At 32.6% G+C, this 16,859-nt stretch overlaps 2 protein-coding genes across 4 annotated transcripts; both read left to right on the forward strand.

Annotated features, from left to right (window-relative positions):
• Window positions 1-723: 723 nt before the first annotated feature.
• Window positions 724-9,482, forward strand: LOC110692690 (ribosome biogenesis protein BOP1 homolog). Its single transcript, XM_021869728.1, has 18 exons — window positions 724-1,068; window positions 1,152-1,197; window positions 1,308-1,441; window positions 1,527-1,681; window positions 3,873-3,990; window positions 4,104-4,205; window positions 5,036-5,192; window positions 5,297-5,405; window positions 5,522-5,624; window positions 5,782-5,932; window positions 6,030-6,162; window positions 6,243-6,349; window positions 6,491-6,558; window positions 6,665-6,725; window positions 7,393-7,620; window positions 7,716-7,803; window positions 8,268-8,431; window positions 9,038-9,482. The coding sequence occupies exons 1-18, from the start codon at window positions 841-843 to the stop codon at window positions 9,121-9,123; spliced, it is 2,238 nt and encodes a 745-aa protein (XP_021725420.1). The 5' UTR covers window positions 724-840; the 3' UTR covers window positions 9,124-9,482.
• A 2,403-nt stretch (window positions 9,483-11,885) lies between these two features.
• LOC110692691 (uncharacterized CRM domain-containing protein At3g25440, chloroplastic-like) lies at window positions 11,886-16,524 on the forward strand. 3 transcript variants are annotated; one of them, XR_002505510.1, is made up of 6 exons: window positions 11,886-12,550; window positions 12,735-13,131; window positions 14,101-14,502; window positions 14,603-14,757; window positions 15,533-15,802; window positions 15,910-16,524. XR_002505510.1 is itself a non-coding variant. In XM_021869729.1 (5 exons), exons 1-4 carry the CDS (start codon window positions 12,480-12,482, stop codon window positions 14,753-14,755), a joined length of 1,023 nt encoding a protein of 340 aa, XP_021725421.1. In that variant the 5' UTR covers window positions 11,886-12,479; the 3' UTR covers window positions 14,756-14,757; window positions 15,533-16,524. The 3 variants fall into 3 exon arrangements, 1 of the variants encoding a protein (XP_021725421.1); XR_002505511.1 differs by having other exon boundaries at window positions 15,938-16,524; XM_021869729.1 differs by having other exon boundaries at window positions 15,533-16,524.
• The last annotated feature ends 335 nt before the right edge of the window (window positions 16,525-16,859 follow it).

The following is a 16,859-nucleotide window of genomic DNA, read 5'->3' on the forward strand; positions in this document are numbered from 1 at the left end:
ATTTCTTTCATTTTATATTTATAAAATGCTATGCATGCATCAATAACCTTAACGTCATTGGTATGTGTGCAAATTAAGATTCAAGTTTTTTTTATTTCATTTTAAAATATGAGTATTATTTTTTGGTAGGTTTTGAATTAACATTATAATTCGTTTTAAACTTTTATGAAAATCGTGCATGGTACATAATTTAATCTTGTATAAAATATATAGAAATAAGATAAGCATAAAATATGTACGGAGTATTAAATATATGACAAATATTATCTGTTTATAATATCTTTCACACCCTCGTAGACCCGCAATTATAATGGGAAGAGGTAGTATGCTAAGACTGAATTTGAAATCCTTAAATAAGTCTTGTGAAAGACCTTTTGTAAAAAGGTCCGCAAACTGATATTTAGTAAGAACACGTAGCACCCTGACCTGACCCAACACAACCTTCTCCACGTGCTTGATGTGTTAGTGTTCACAATGCACAATAGTAGTCTAACGAAGAGGAGTATTAATTATCATTCGATTTTTTTGGGCAAGTTGATTTAGGCCCGATCGTCTAAACCCAACATTTTGGGCCGAGTATAATAACTAACCCAAATATTGGACCAAGCCCAATATCAATAATTTAGTCCAATGGTTAGCCCTACCCGTTTCACCTTAAAAACCAAAACCATCCAACTCTTTAAATAAAATAAAAACGGACTAATTAAATTAAGAAAAGATAATAAAAAAAAGGAAATTATCAAAATAACCCTTCTTTTCAGCTAATTTGATAAACCCTAAAAAAACCCTAATTCAATTCAATTCCATTCCCATCTCTCGGCTTCTTAGCAGACTGAGAAAATGGAGTTCAAGGTCGGAAAGAAAGTAACAATGGAGACGACTAAGAAGAACACAAAGAAAAAAGAGAAGCATGAGAATTTAAAGGAAAAGCGGAGTGATGAACTTAAGAAGAAAAAATTGAGTAAAAAATTGCAGAAAAAACCCAAGGAGAAAAAAGTTAGAAGTAGTTTGCAGAAAATCAAACTAATTGATGATGATGAGGAAGCAGAAAAATTATCCCAAAATTCAGTGAGTTACTTTTTAATTTAAATAGTTTTGATTTTTGAGATTTTATTGCAAGTTTTGATTTTTAATTTGATTTTTTTGTGAAGGATTATTATTCCGAGGAGGAAGAAACCTCTGGAGATGAATTACATGGTAATTATCTAAATTCCTGCTTAAAGTTAAGCTATTTAATTATAATTTGTGAATAATAGGGTTGGTACTTTTGTAGTTCTGTGTTTAATTTGAATGTGATGTTGATTTAGTTAAGGGAGACGGTGTTTCGCCTAGTAGTACTGTTGTAGCTCGTAAGCGTGGTGATGCGAATACGAGTGGCGGCGATAACGATGATAATGATTCTTTTCATTCGGCTGAAGAGAGTGATTCGTCGGAAGACGAGGTTTGGAGATTGCATTAGCTTTAATTTTATTGGCATTGGGATTTAATTCATGAGTTTGATGTTTGAAGATTGTTTTGATTGTTAGGTTGCTCCTCGAAATACTATAGGAGAAGTTCCATTGGAGTTCTACAAAGATGAGGAACACATTGGTTATGATGTTATTGGGAGGAAGATTAAGAAGAAGGACCGGAAAGATAAACTCGATGCTTTTCTCGCCAATGTCGATGATAAGAAATCATGGTACGTTTGCAATCGCTCCTTGGTGGTGATAATTTGGCATTTGTTTGTTTTCTATGCTTTATGAATGTTCCTTTGAAGATGTATGCTCCATTATTAGTACCTTTGTATTTATCAAATTGAGTACTTGTTGGAATTTGGAGCTTGGTGCTCATCCCTCTAATATAATTAGTGGAATACAAGAAATTTTTAACCCTGAAGCCTGCTCTTGAATAGAGAATTAGAGAGCATCACCTTTAAGGTAGGAAGAATTTGTTTCTTTGATATTGCAACGTTTATTTCACTTATTTGACATCATGTGTGTTACCGAGTATATTTATGTTTTGTTGTAGTTGTATGAGACGCGACACATGGTAAAAAAATACAGTGCCACTTAAAGTTTATCTTTATACTACGTATAAAAGTTGTTACCCATTTTAGGTAACTAATATCGTCTCTTGGCTAAACACTTATTACTTTAGTCTATGCTTACAATCCAATGTACGAGTTTGTAATTTATATCTTTCTCCATGCCTTTAATATTTACATTACCTATAATTTGGTATTCTCCCCCATGTTGCAATATTAAAGGGAAGGAGGAACTATATATTTTTTATTGTTTTGTAATAAATTCTAAAATTTTCATGTGCCTTAATATATTTCAATTTAAAATATGTACGGAGTACTTTTTGGGGGTGGGGTGCATTTTGATATACGACTACGTTCATCAATTAATAAAGACCAAGCACAAATCCAAAATCACAACAATCCTTATCTATACTTGTCTAAATTATTTATGAGAGATATTAAAGTTTTAAATAAGGTTTTTTCATTTTAATATTATCATTTTAATAATGTAGCCTTTGGGATTTTAGTTTAAAGAGAGAGGTGACCCTCTCTAGGTTCTGTTTCCACCAATTGCATTTTGGTTGCCAGAAATGTTCTTTGGGTTGGAGGGGGAAGGTCAACTCCTACTTTTTATCATCTTCCTTTTTTTTATTTTTTAACCTCTTTGTTCAAGTAGACCAAGCATTTCCTCAAAGGAAGATTGCTGCTGTTGAATTTTATAGATTGGCTTTTGAAAAAATTTAGTAAAGCATAATAGGTGTCCTCAACAATACAAGGAAAGATTTTCCTTGTTGGATGTCTAATTTAATTTTTCAGAATTACATTTGTATAGACACCTAGCATGCAAAATAACCTCTAGGTCCTCTACATATTTAAATAGGAGTTGAGACCGTTGGGGTAGCTGACAAAATGTTCTGAACAGAAGTGTGTTGGCTAGGATTTACCAAACATAGTAAAGACCTGAGGAGGGAGCGGCGTTAATTATGTTATATGGTGCGGTTAGGTGTGGTTTTCTTGTTAACTATCACATGTTCATGAATTTAAGTTTTAGGTTCTGCATGGGGCTCAGTAAATGAATGTGAACAATGAATCATGCGCTGTAGAATTCGTAGAAATAAATGCAGACCTTTTCAATGTCAGATCTATTGTAGACATCCATCACATAAAAGATAGCCTTGTTGGGCTTTACTATTGAAGTAATCATAAGCCTTTCTTATCAGAATTTGTCATTCTCACAGGAGATAATTTTGTATTATGATTTTCACCTGTCATTCAGTCCCTAATCCCTATGAACATCTAAAGGTTATTTTATAGGGTGTTTTTTGTTTTTCTTCCTAGGACACCTTTATTCATACATTGGTAGCATGCTATATTGTCATCCATTGCATTGAACCAAAGAGCTTGTCTTTGTTCCGGTGTACTAATATAAGAATGGTGACAACATTACTTATAACATGTTTCACCATCTTGCTGGAAACTCTGAGCTTGTATAACCATATTTTTCATGTAACTTTGCAAGTGCTTATGGGGGGATTTAGAGATTAAAATAGCATATATTTTCAATAAGTCTGACTTTGAGAGTCACTTGCTAGTTACTACTAGATATTGAGTTATATATACATCTTAGTTTCTTTTTGCTTCTTTCATTGTGATTTTTTTATTTTATTTTAAATTTGGCTGTGCTCTTAATATTTCTGAGATCATTAATGCTTGGGCCAGTTCAAAGATTGGGGATGAATAGATTTAGGAATGCTTCATTTTTGTTCTAGGGCAAGATAAGTTGTGATCCTCTACATGCATGCTTGTGATGCTTCTATGCGAAGTGTTGGTTTTATGTAACTAGACTTATATCATGTAATAATTGTAGGCGGAGATTTATTGATGAATACAATGACGAAGAAGTGGAATTGACGAAAAAGGAGACCAAGATGATTAATCGTATATTGAAAGGAAAGACACCACATGCTGATGTGAATCCTTATGAGGTATCCTGCTCATTTTATTTGTGTTATACTATAATGCTTATGCATTGTAACTATTAGTCAACTAGAGTTCTATGCTGTGGTCTTTTCATAACCGTAATACATCTCCACTGCAGCCATATGTTGATTGGTTTGTCTGGGAAGGTAAAGGCCATCCTCTGTCGAATGCACCAGAGCCAAAGAGACGGTTTATTCCCTCTAAATCAGAGGCCAAGAAGGTATTCTTTTTTAAAAAAGATTCTCTGTCAAGTGGAGCACTTTATAGTTTCATGCAGTAGTGAACCTCTCATCTCTATATATAGGGCTAGACGTTATTGGGCCATTCTTTTTTTTTTTTTTTTTTTTTTTTTTTTTTTTTTTTTTTTGTTCTGTGGTGCTGAAATAATTACACATTAAAAATTATGTATGGAGTCTTCTAGGATTGTCAAATTCCGGTGGACATTATATAATATGTAATTGGACCCCTTAGAATGCCCCTGCTATCAGCGTAGCTGCAAAACTAGTTTAAATTAGTGTCAATTTGTGAGATATGGTGTCTTTAAACTAGACCTTTTTCCCTTCACCTTATTATTAAAATAATATTTAGTAAAAATAAGTTCAGTTTAGTAAAAATAAGTTAATTCAACAAAAATAAGTTCAGCTCACTTAATATAAGTATTAATCAATAAAAATAATGAAGGTCAACAAAAATAAGGTGAAGAAAACAGGGTCTTACAAGTGAAAGTAATTAGTTAGTGTTTTCTGATAAAAATTTTGAAGATCTTTCTACATGTTATTGGTAGGGGTTAGGATAATAAGCTATCTTTTGTACATCTAGTGCAAAGAATTAGAAAGTATGCTGAAATTGTATGCCTTACAGGAACTTTTCCTCTTTATTTAATATTTTTGAGAATGGTTTTCATACTGTCTCATTTGAGTTAATGTGTTAATTTCCCTGTGTCTTTTGATAGGCTAATTTCATCAACCTGTTCTCATTTGGAGTTAAATTTACTTTCATTACAAGCTTATGACATTTCTAATTATCTTATGCTATCTTGTGAATCTGCAGATTAAAAAGTATGTTAGGGCATTCCGAGAAGGAAGAATCACATTTGATAAACCCAAAGAAAAGGAAAAGGTCTACCTATTATGGGGTGATGATTCTAGTTCATCAGGAAAAACAAGAGGATTATCCTATATTCCTCCTCCAAAAGCAAAATTGCCTGGTATGACTAATTCATTCTGAGAGTCCTCCTCCCCCCCCCCCCCCTCTTCCCTTTTCGGGCTTGGGTCCTAAAATTTGGCATCAAACAAATTATATTCTTTTCAGGTCATGAGGAAGCTTACAATCCTTCCTTGGAATACATACCAACTCAAGAAGAGATTAATTCATATCAGCTAATGTATGAGGAGGATAGACCTACATTTATTCCCACGAGGTATTTTTAATGTTCCATATGACCATGTCTGCTAGTATGAAATATTAACTTTCAAAGATTGTTTTCCCTTCATGTTGATGTAAACTGATGGATTTATTACATTTCTTTTTTATTAGGTATACATCTTTGAGAAGTGTCCCAGCATATGCCAATTTTCTCAAGGAATTATTTGCCCGCTGTTTAGATCTGTATCTGTGTCCTAGAGTTATTAAAAAGCGTGTAAGTTTTTGCCATTTAATGTAAGGAAAAACTGGCTGTTTTCTCTGAGCTGTAGTTTTTACTATACTCTGTGTCTTTGTACGTATACTGTATATATAGTGCTTGTGAACACTATTAAAGACCTTATGGGAGTCTATTCTGGTTTGAATGTCTCCAGGTTAATATTGATCCTGAATCCTTGAAAAAAAAGTTGCCTGATCCCAAGGATCTCAGACCTTATCCCACAACATGTTATATTGAGTACAAGGGTCACAGTGGCGCTGTTGTCACTATTTCAACTGATTCTTCAGGGCAATGGATTGCTTCTGGTTTGCTATTGTGTTCACCTAGTCATCACATATTTGTATTTCATGATGATGCCATCTAAGCTGAATAGTGTCTTTTTTTTTTTTTAATTAATTTAAGGTTCAACTGATGGTACTGTACGTGTTTGGGAGGTTGCTACTGGAAGATGTGTCCGTGTCTGGGAAATTGGCAGTTCTATCCGGCAAGTTGCATGGAATCCTTCACCAGATCTACCAATTTTGGCCCTCTCCGTGTATGGTTCTTTTGAGTTATCTAATAATTTGCTTTTTCCTTGTTTAATTGCATAACAATTGGCTAAATTACTTTCTGTAGGGACCAAGACGTACTTATTCTAGATACTGGATTGGGGAGTGAAGAAGAGCAGGGGAAAATTAAAGATCTTTTGCACATGCAGAAATCTACAATTTCTGATGAATCGAGTCAGTGTTTTTTTTTTTTTTTTTTGCTACTGTTATATCTGCTTATGTAAAGATTAGCTTTGTCCCCCCCCCCCCCCCTCTTTCCCTTTAACCCCTCTCAATAAAATAAAATCCCTTTTCAATCTGTATGTTATTATATAGGTGACGCTGCCATTGTAAGCTGGCTGTCTGATGACAAGTTAGGTGGTCTTAGATTGAAGCATTCTAAGGTACTAATTTCATATTATGTACTTATATAATCCCGCATAAGGTATGTGCAAGGCAGCAAGGTGATTTAGTGCAGAGTGTAACTGCTTATTGTCTTTGGATTTACAGACCGTGACATCAATTGAATGGCACCGTAAAGGAGATTATCTCTCAACAGTGATACCAGCAGATATCCTTATCTCTTCTTTTGTTTTATTGATCTCCTTTTGCTGATTTTAGATGTCAAATTTTCAATCATAAATAATATGAAGTATAAAGCTTTAAGGCAATGTTTTCCGTAATAGAGATGATACATGTGTATCCAGCTATTGGGAAGATAACTTGTGTAGTTACTGTAGTAGTTATGAGAAGCTCTTGTTTGCTCTACATGGGGTGTGTGTGTGTTGTGTGTGTTGCAGTGAAATATTCTTGGTTCCAATCAATTCTAGAGCAATTTTTTGTGATAATCCTAACAGATGCTCTTGGCTCTTTATTATTAATGTGTTGGGGCCTGGGGCTTTAATTTGGGTGAAGCAGAGTGAACACACTTTAGGTAATAAACACACTATCCTTTTCTGTTGAACTGGTGGCTAAAACAGAGTGAAGCAGGATTACTAATAAAAACCTTATCTTAAAAATTGGCTTCATACGCTCTAGGTCCTTTATTCGAGTTGATTATCTGATTTCCATTTGGTTAAAAATTGAAGTTTTAATTGACTTAGGTTATACTTGTACCTGACCGCTTGGCTTTCTTTGTGGGAAATAAGACTGGGCACACTTGAGTATCTTCAACAATGCTAAATATGATGTTCACTGTTACTTGTTTGCCCCATGAATTTTCTTAACATTCTTTTTACGTGAATCTCGAGCGATAATGATACACCAGCTGTCTAGAAAAGGAAGTCAGAGAATCCCTTTCAAGTTGCATGGACTTCCAGTCTCTACGGCTTTTCATCCACTTCGTTCCATTTTCTTTATCTCAACCAAGAAAAATGTTCGTGTGTATGATTTACTCAAGGAAAAAATGATCAAAAAAATTGATACAGGGCTGCGTGAAGTTTCATGCATTGCAGTACATCCCGGTGGTAACAATCCATTCTTTGCTCATTTTTAACATAGTTCTAATTCTGTAGTTGTACATGTGCTTTTATGTAAAACTTTTGTTATAACTATAATGCAGGCGATAATGTGATTATCGGGAGTAGAGAAGGAAAGTTGTGTTGGTTTGACATGGATCTCTCCTCCGTAAAACCTTACGCAAACCTGAAGTATGTTCTCTCTTTTAAAAGGCTTCCTATCCTCTTGGCTTAATTTGGTTGACATTGATTTTGAATTGCCCATCTCTGGTGTTATTTTTATTGCGTTTGCTTTATAATGTGGGCAGCCTTGATATTAGGAGTCCTAATGGATTATGCAATTGGTTTTTAGCTTCCAAAAGTGGTAATGTTGAGATAAAGAGGAATAAAGTGCAATAATCAAAACTTAGTATGATCTATAAGCTGTGAAGAATTCATACAGGGCAATCTCTATATGTTTGTTTATCTGTTTCTGTTTCATTATCCTTTTTCTACAAGGCATCTTGGTGGGTTAGGTGGCTGGCCTGGGAAAAGTGGGTTGAAGTGACTTTGTTCTTTTGGAGCTTCTTTGGGAATTTTATCCTTTAAGCCATTTTCTACTGCTTTTATAAAAACTTGACATACTGATTTCACCTGTTCAATGGTTTTCTTTTCAGGATTCACAAAAAGGATATCACAAATGTGTCCTTTCACCGCTCATATCCTTTATTCGCTTCATGTTCGGAGGATGGTCTAGCATATGTTTTCCATGGCATGGTTTATTCGGACTTAAACCAGAATCCTCTCATTGTTCCTCTGCGAATTCTCCAAGAGAAAAATGGTAAATGTCAAACCTTGTCTTTTCTTTCTTTATTTTCTTGCTGAAGGTTCTGTATTTTATTTCTTAGCCAAGAAAAAAAGCTGGCATTTTTGTTGTGGCTTTTGTCTTTTTCTTTCTTGCTGAAGGTTAAACTGCTTCTGTATTTTATTTTCTAGCCAAGAAAAAATGCTGGCAATTATGTTATGGCTTTGCATGCTTGTAATGTAATGCTAATGTTATTGGTAATGATATATGTCACATATTAAATATCTGCTTATTGCCTTACAAAATTTAAACGAATAAACAAGCACACACCCGTCTATTTCTACATGCTCTTAAATCATATTTACTCCATTTTGGTTTCGTATAGATTTAGTTGAGTTATACAGTACAGACTACAAAATTATATCATGGCATTTTTATTTTTACTATCCTATTTTTTAGGGAGAGGGGGTGTGGTTAATGAGAAGCAAACTTGAAGACTAATTGATTTGTTTAATGCATATGCATGCTTCTCTTCTTTGCACTCTAAATGTTAAATGGTTTCAGGATCTCTTGTTTCTGCTGATGCCTTGCTTACTTTTTTTTTTTTTTTTTTTTTCCCATCATCTATCTTTGTATCTGCAGGCATTCTGGATTGCAAATTCCATCCTAGGCAACCCTGGTTATTTACTGCTGGTGCTAATTCTGTCATCAGACTTTATTGTCATTAGGAAGATTAACTACTCATCCTCATTAACATGAAACATATGCATATGTCACCGAAAACGTAAAAAAAATCATAAATTGTGGAAACAACCAAGGAAAAAAAGTTCTTTATGTTTACAATGCTAGTGCTACTGCAGGAGCTGTTTTTTGTAGAGTAGATTTTTTTATTATTATTTATTTATTTTGCTATGATATTTACGACTGATGTTGATGTAAAGCTATAGATACTACTAAATTTTGTTTTGAGCAACTGGTTTTCCTTGTATTTGGAGAACTCTTGTATTTGCTTATTGCTTAAGGATGTATTGTTGTAGCATACATAGTTTTACAAGCAGCATAAAAAATAAGAGAATGTCAGGTGCAATCCATGTTATAGGTTTATGTAATACTTTCTTTCGCACAAGCAGATTGCAACTCGTTTAGGCACTCTGTTAATATTATAAGCATGACAATGCTCTTAACTTGAAGAGTAACATACATGAGTCTTTGGATTCTCGTTATACAGAATGGTCATCACGAATAAAAGAGAAATTTATTTGACAAAAATAATTGGTGTGGAAAATTAATCACATTGAGTTTCGGGTTTGGTTACGCTTTTCACTAGCCTGTTTTTGCACGTGATACAGAGAAATATTTTGTATTTTCAGTTCTTTGGGATGGGGAGAGAATCGTTTCACTTTTAATTTATCAACGAAATTGTAATTAGTGTCCAAAATTTTAATTGAGCTTTGATTGATTGGCATATTAATGAAATGATTTTAATTTTGCATCTTTTATTATAAATAATGTCGATTAACATTGATATTTTGATAACTAATACAAAGTACTAATTTTGGCAAATTAATGTCAGTAATTTTGATTGATTGACAAATTTATGGTGGAATATCAAATTTAAAGTCAATGATTAATAGCATTCCTAATACTCTTAAACTTAACAATCAATTAATTTCGTTTACCAATTGTCTTTTAAATTATTTCTAACTAGAGCGCATCCGTCCTAATGGAATTTTTTTTATTTTTTTTAGAAGTGAAAGTTATTTAAAGGTTATTGCAAATATCAAAAAAAAAAAAGAAAAAAAAAAAGAGGATTACTTAGATTTTAAGAATTGGGGGTTTGGAGTGTTGTGGTTGAAAAATAACTCTTAAATTATATACTTCGTATAAGATTAGTAAAGTTTCCAAAATGTTAAATTTGATTGATAGACATTTTAATGTCATCCATTTTTTTTCCCCTTCGTTTTTTTTTTTAAAAAAAAATATTAGTAATTTATGTGATAATTAATTGTCTAAAATGCATCAACTCAATGCTTCAAGTCTTCAATAGTGTTTAATGAAGATTATGTAAAGATATTATGTTAGTTTTAAGGGGATACCATAATCTCCCCTTTTGTAAGGAAATTAAAATATAGAAGTGGGTTTGAGTGTGATCAATAGAATTGACAGATATTAAATACTTCGTATAATTTCATAATACTCTCTTTGTTTCAAAATAATTATCATCAAACTTCTTAATTTTTTTTCATCATAGTATTTTAAGTATCGTATATTGAACAAATTTTATCATGAATTTTGTTGTTATATAGGTATAGTCATATAAAGTTTTATAATATTAGCTTTGTTACTATTTTTTTTAATCAATATATAATTACATGTATTTAAGGTGAAACTAGCACACTATCATGTATATCAAATTTGACTGTGTCAGTTATGCGCAAATTCTTAGCTACACACTAGCTGCACCACTGCACCCATATATGAACATATAGTAATTCAAAAATGAACCTACGTTTTTTTTTCCTTCTTTATATCTTAACTCTTTCTCTTCTTATTTCTTACCTCTATTAATTTTCTCTCTCCTCTGTTTTTTTCTCAATCTGAAATTTCTGTCTCCTATTTTTTCCCCCTTTTTTTATAAGTTAATTTTCTTTTTTACCTCACTTTCCTTCAATATTTATACTTCTTTGTCCTTCTAATCCGGATATTCTCCAATTCGTCACCATTGTAGCATTTTCCATCATCATCATCTTCGCCACGATCGTGAAAGTTGAGGTAGTTTTGAGTTATTATTTTATTATAAATATGTGAATGTTGTAAAATTGTTGATTTTTATCAATTTTGCATTTGTGATTCCTAATCAATTATGTTATAAATCGATAATTATTGTCCCTATGATGAACCAAAATTAGATTTAAGGTAGATATTCAAATTTTTAGAGTTAAAATAATTACAATCGAATTTGTATAGTGTTCTGTAAATAAAAAAAATAATGTGAACATTCAGTACTTTAAAATTGAACATTTTGTACAATATGAACATTTAGTACAATAAAAATGAACATTAGTATATAAAATATGAACATAATTTAACTATATATTTATCTTTATTTTTTGTTAAATATTATATACAATGAATTTGAACCTATATGAATATAAGAAAATCATGTTCATTTTTAATATACTAAATGTTCATAGTTTTTTTTAAACATGTTCATTTGTTTACGTGTTTATTTTTTTGTACTAAATGTTCATTTAATATAATGTATTCATATATTTTTATGAATTATTCATTTTATTAGGTATGGATCAGCTATTTTATGATTGTATGATAAATGTTCATTTTTACTATACTAAATGTTCATATTCTTTTTTACATGTTCATTTTTTATTACTAAATATTCATTTTTTACGTGTTTATTTTTTTATTACTAAATGACCATTTTATTTTTATGTGTTTAATTTTATTTATTTATTTATTTTTTTTTTTTTACTAAATGTTCATTTTTTAGGTCGTGGTCCATCAATTTTATGATTATCATGTTCACTTTAATACACTAAATAATCATTTTCTTAAACATGTTCTCTTTTAAATACTAAATGTTCATTTTTTTTAACGTGTTCATTTTTTTATTACTCAATGTTCATTTTTTTTTAATTACGTGTTCATATTTTTTTACTAAATGTTCATATTATAAAGCGTGGGTGCAGCTAAGACTTATTGTCAATTATGTACTTATGTAGAGATAAAGTAGTAGTTTTACAAAAAATGAAGGAGTATTATAAAATTTGCATATTGGTAATCTAAAGAGCCCACTTGTTCTTTCTTTCAAAAAAAAAAAAAAAAAAAAAAAAAAAAAAAAAAAACCACTTGTTATGTTTTGTTGGATTGGGCTAGGGAATTTTTAACCTAACACAAGCCCTCAATCTTATGTTCCTAGTCAAGATGAAAAAAAATTAAATAATAAAAATAAAATAAAATAGAGTATTTGTCTACTCGCATTTGAAGTTGTTCACTTGTTCATTAATCGGCTTATTGAGGCTAAACCAGCAAGCAACTCTGCACGGCGTGAATTAGAGCCAAAATTATGATGCAGGCACTGTGTAGAACAACTAATCGCAATCTCTTCAACTCACTCCATTTTTATTCCATTCTACGGTTTGTAATCATTGATTTTCTCACTTTTTAATTTTCTTTCTTATTATTTCTAAGGACTAATTCATCTTTATGCTTTCAAATTCTTGTAGTATCATCAACAATTAGGCTCAATTAGCTAGAATATTACTTGATTTTCGCGATTTTTTCATGAAATTGAGGGTACAATGTTTTGGTTTTAATGCAGGGGTTCTTCACAAACGAACAATTTATCTCATTATTCATCAAATTTTCATACTTTTTTGCAATACCAATCAAAGGGTATCTTTAATAAGCAATTGGAATGTAATGTAACCTGGGTTTCTGAGGGTATTACTAGAGTGTTGAGCGTTAGGCTGTTGAGCAATGCATCTGTTGTTGGTGTAAAGGATGATAATGGTGTTGTTAGGTTTTCTTTCGGCGATTCGCCTTGTCGAAAGGGTGATACTAGGGCTGCTGCCGAAGAAGGAAAGGGGATGATGGTGAGAAAGAAAAAGAAGTCAAAGAAGGCCAAGGTGAATGAATTGAGGCTTTACCGGCTTATGGCGAAGAAGAAGATGAAATCGTCGAATCCTGAAGTTAGGATTAGATATAAACTGGGAAAGGTAGCATTGCTTTCTATTAAGTATTTTGATGCTTTAGTATATTTTGTGATTCATTATGTTCATTGCTATTATACTTCTAGGAGGAGAGTATAGTTTCTTCTGTAAACTTCGCAATCATCCTAGGCATCTCTTAATAGTTAATCATTGCACGATTGACACAATTAGCAATGTGATGATTTTGATCCGAAGATGATAATTACATTTTCCCATCATATTAATATGGCTGTTTTTGAATTTTATAACTAAATCTTGTCAACTTTTATATAAGTGCTTGTTTGGTTCAACATGGAAAATAAATTCCCACATGAAATCATATGCCATGGGAAGTTTTTTCCCTTGCTAATTGCATAAAATTTGGGCAAAAGTGTTTGGTTAACATCATGGGAATTAGTATTTCCTAGGAAATAACTTCCTATGCATTGTAGGAATTCACTCACTTGGGGGGGGGCTTGGTGAGTTATTTCCCATACGATGTGGGAATTTACATTTCCCTTAGAAATTTAATTTCCTAGGAAATTTTTAACCAAACACAATATATTTTAACCAAACAAGCACTTAGTCTCTAGTTAGGATTATGGTTGTACATTTTGCTAAAAGCTATAGAACTCAACCCTTGCCATTTCTGGTTTCTGAAAAACAAGACAGAGGAAAGGTGGTGCCTTTTCGCATTGTCTCAAGTCTCAACTTTTGTATGCATTTCAACTTTGATATTGCGGCACCACATGGTGCTGTGCTATAAAGTAAATTTTCTGGTTTCTATCCCATCATCCACGCCAAATGCAGCTTAATCTCAGATAAACTTCCATCCATAAACGACGAGAAAGATTGGAAATAACCCCCAAGTGGAAGAATAATGCAATGTTAGTGGGGAAAGGTTATAATATTGACTGCGATGCCTTGGCATGCATATAGACAATATAGTGCAATGTACGTTGCACAATGTTTTAATGCATTCAGTTCTCTCCTTAGGCAAAGCGAAAGGAAGCTTGGCTGATTGAGAAGTTGACAAAATTTGAGTTACCTAAGGCTCCAGCTGATACACATGATCCTGAAAGTTTAACAGAAGAAGAGAAATTTTATTTGAAACGCACTGGTGAGAAAAAGAAGAATTATGTTCCTGTTGGGAGACGAGGAGTCTTTGGGGGAGTTGTGCTCAACATGCATTTGCATTGGAAAAAGCATGAAACGGTTAAGGTTGTTTGTAAACCTTGTAAGCCTGGGCAGGTTCATGAAATTGCGGAAGAGCTTGTACAACTGAGCAAAGGTATTGTTATTGACATAAAGCCTGACAACACTATAATTTTTTACCGGGGAAAGAATTATGTGCAGCCAGATGTTATGTCTCCTCCTGATACACTGTCAAAGGCAAAGGTAATTTTACATTCTAATGCTGTTTGGTGTGGTAAATTCCCTATGTTGCTACAGTGTCTATTCTATCATACCTTTAATAGATTTTTTCTTTTTTTTTTAGGCCTTGGAGAAGTATCAGTATGAACAGTCCCTTGAGCATACAAGTCAATTCATCGAAAAGTTGGAGAAGGAGCTGGAAGAGTATCATGAACACCTTGCTCGGTACAAGAGAGAGAAAAATAATGCATCAAAAGATTCTAATACACTTGATTGATGGTAAGCTTTCATTAAAATGTGATGATATCATGATAGTAGACTGATAATCTGGCACTGTTATTAATCTGTTTTCAATGGTAGAGTATTAACTAGAGATTAATTTTGCAACTCTACTATTTTCTGAAAAAGCTAAATATCTTGCGAAGTGTTATACTTGAGAGACATAAATGATGTTTGAGAAAGGAAAGCAACAGTGAGAGGAGACTGGATTATTTCATATTTGGCTACTAAAAAGGCAGGTTAGGTTGCTAAAACTTTAACCTTCTTAAAGGTATTGGCACATTAATTTGTTAGTTACTGGGTTCTCCCCCAATCAGTCTTTGAAGTGCAGACCTTAAAATTGTCTCATGTACAGTCATTTTTGACCCAAATGGACTGGAATTTGTTTGATAATGTAGTCTGGAATGCTGAATTACTCATATTAGTTCCTTGTGTACAACTGGTTACCAGGAAGAGTGGAAGGTGTGATAAGACAGGAGCTTTGTAGCTTGAAACTATTAGTATTTAGCAATTATATGCTGCTTACTTGGGTTCTCCAACAGGTCTTTATAGGTCCTTTAAAAGTGTTATGATATGTAGGTATGTTTATATTTCTGCATGACTTTGGCTGGGCCTAATATTGAATATGATGTTAAAGATGATCCTTATTAGTTGAAGAATCTAGATATTGCACTTTATTTTTCTGTGTTGTTGACTCATATTCGGCTTATGCAGAAATTTAGGAAGTATCTTCGACTCTGCAAATTCTTATTAATTTTTTTTGGCGTCAATACAGCATTATGTGCCTACTTTCTTGTTTACATCATTGTGCATCGAACGCCTTCAAAGTGCTGAAAGACTTGAATTTCCAGCTTATGCTACAAAGTTGTTCAAGGATTTTATGGTTTCATCTCTCACCTTTCTGGTGATGAAACTTCTGAGTTGAAAACCCCTGTTTAGTGCATGCTTCGAAACTGCAGTGCCTTTACCAATTCTCAGTCAAGGGCTGGTACTAGAAGGTGTTGTGATGTAGGCAAAATCTGCTGTTGGAGGACCAATATCAATGGTAAGTGTATCCTCCTCCTCTTGTTTTCTTCACTAAAGCCCTCAACCACCCCACCCCCTAAAAGAAAAAGGAAAAAAACAAATAAGTTATTCATTTGAATTCTGCAGCTCCTCGCTAGCTATGTTGTTGACGCAGGTTATCCGAATATGAAAGGATTTTTGGCTCCTTTTAAAGGTGAACGATACCATGTTCTTGATTTTCGTCGTTCAACACAACCTCCAAATGATTTCTACGAGGTCTTTAATTATTCACATTCGTCGTTGAGAAACGTTATAGAGAGAACATTTGGCGTCTGGAAAAAAAGATGGAGGATATTATTAAATATGCCCAGCTTTCCGTTGGAAACTCAAAAGAAACTTGTTGCAGCTACTATGGCTATGCATAACTATATAAGAAGACACGCACTTGAAGATTTGGAATTTGATAAATGTGATGCAGATCCTTATTATATATATACCTAAAGTTGAAGGGGATGAGGAAATTGGAGGCAACTTGGTAACTACTCTTGAAGAACATGGACTGATGGATGATTTTAGTATGGAGTCTATTCGTTACAATATTGCAACTTCTCTAAAGAGTCGTGGATTGTAACATTATTGGGTCTTTTATTAGGAATAATAATATCAGACATTTGGGTTCAATAATGGGTAATTATGAACATATGAAACTTTTGGATATGGATTTTTTTATATTTTGACAATATAATCTAAGTATTAGACTTATGAATTGATCAAAATTTCAAATTAAATTTTTATCATCAAACTATTATAAACAATTTACTCAAAAAAAATAAAAATAAACAACCATTATTAACAACAATGTATAAGAAATTAATACTAATTTATTCTCCCAAATAAAAAATTAAAAAAAAAACTAATATAGGCCAAACAGAGTAAATTAGTTTCTCAATCTAAGAATCACTTCTGATTTTTGATGGGCCAAACAATTCTGTTTCTTGCAAGTGTTTCTCTAGAAATAGTTTATGGAAAACTACTTCTAGGAAACAGAAGTTGTTTTCCAAAAACTTGGCCAAACATAACTCTCCTCGTTTGTAAAT

This window comes from Chenopodium quinoa, unplaced genomic scaffold (assembly GCF_001683475.1).
Source record: "Chenopodium quinoa cultivar QQ74 unplaced genomic scaffold, ASM168347v1, whole genome shotgun sequence".
Lineage (NCBI taxonomy): Eukaryota > Viridiplantae > Streptophyta > Magnoliopsida > Caryophyllales > Amaranthaceae > Chenopodium > Chenopodium quinoa.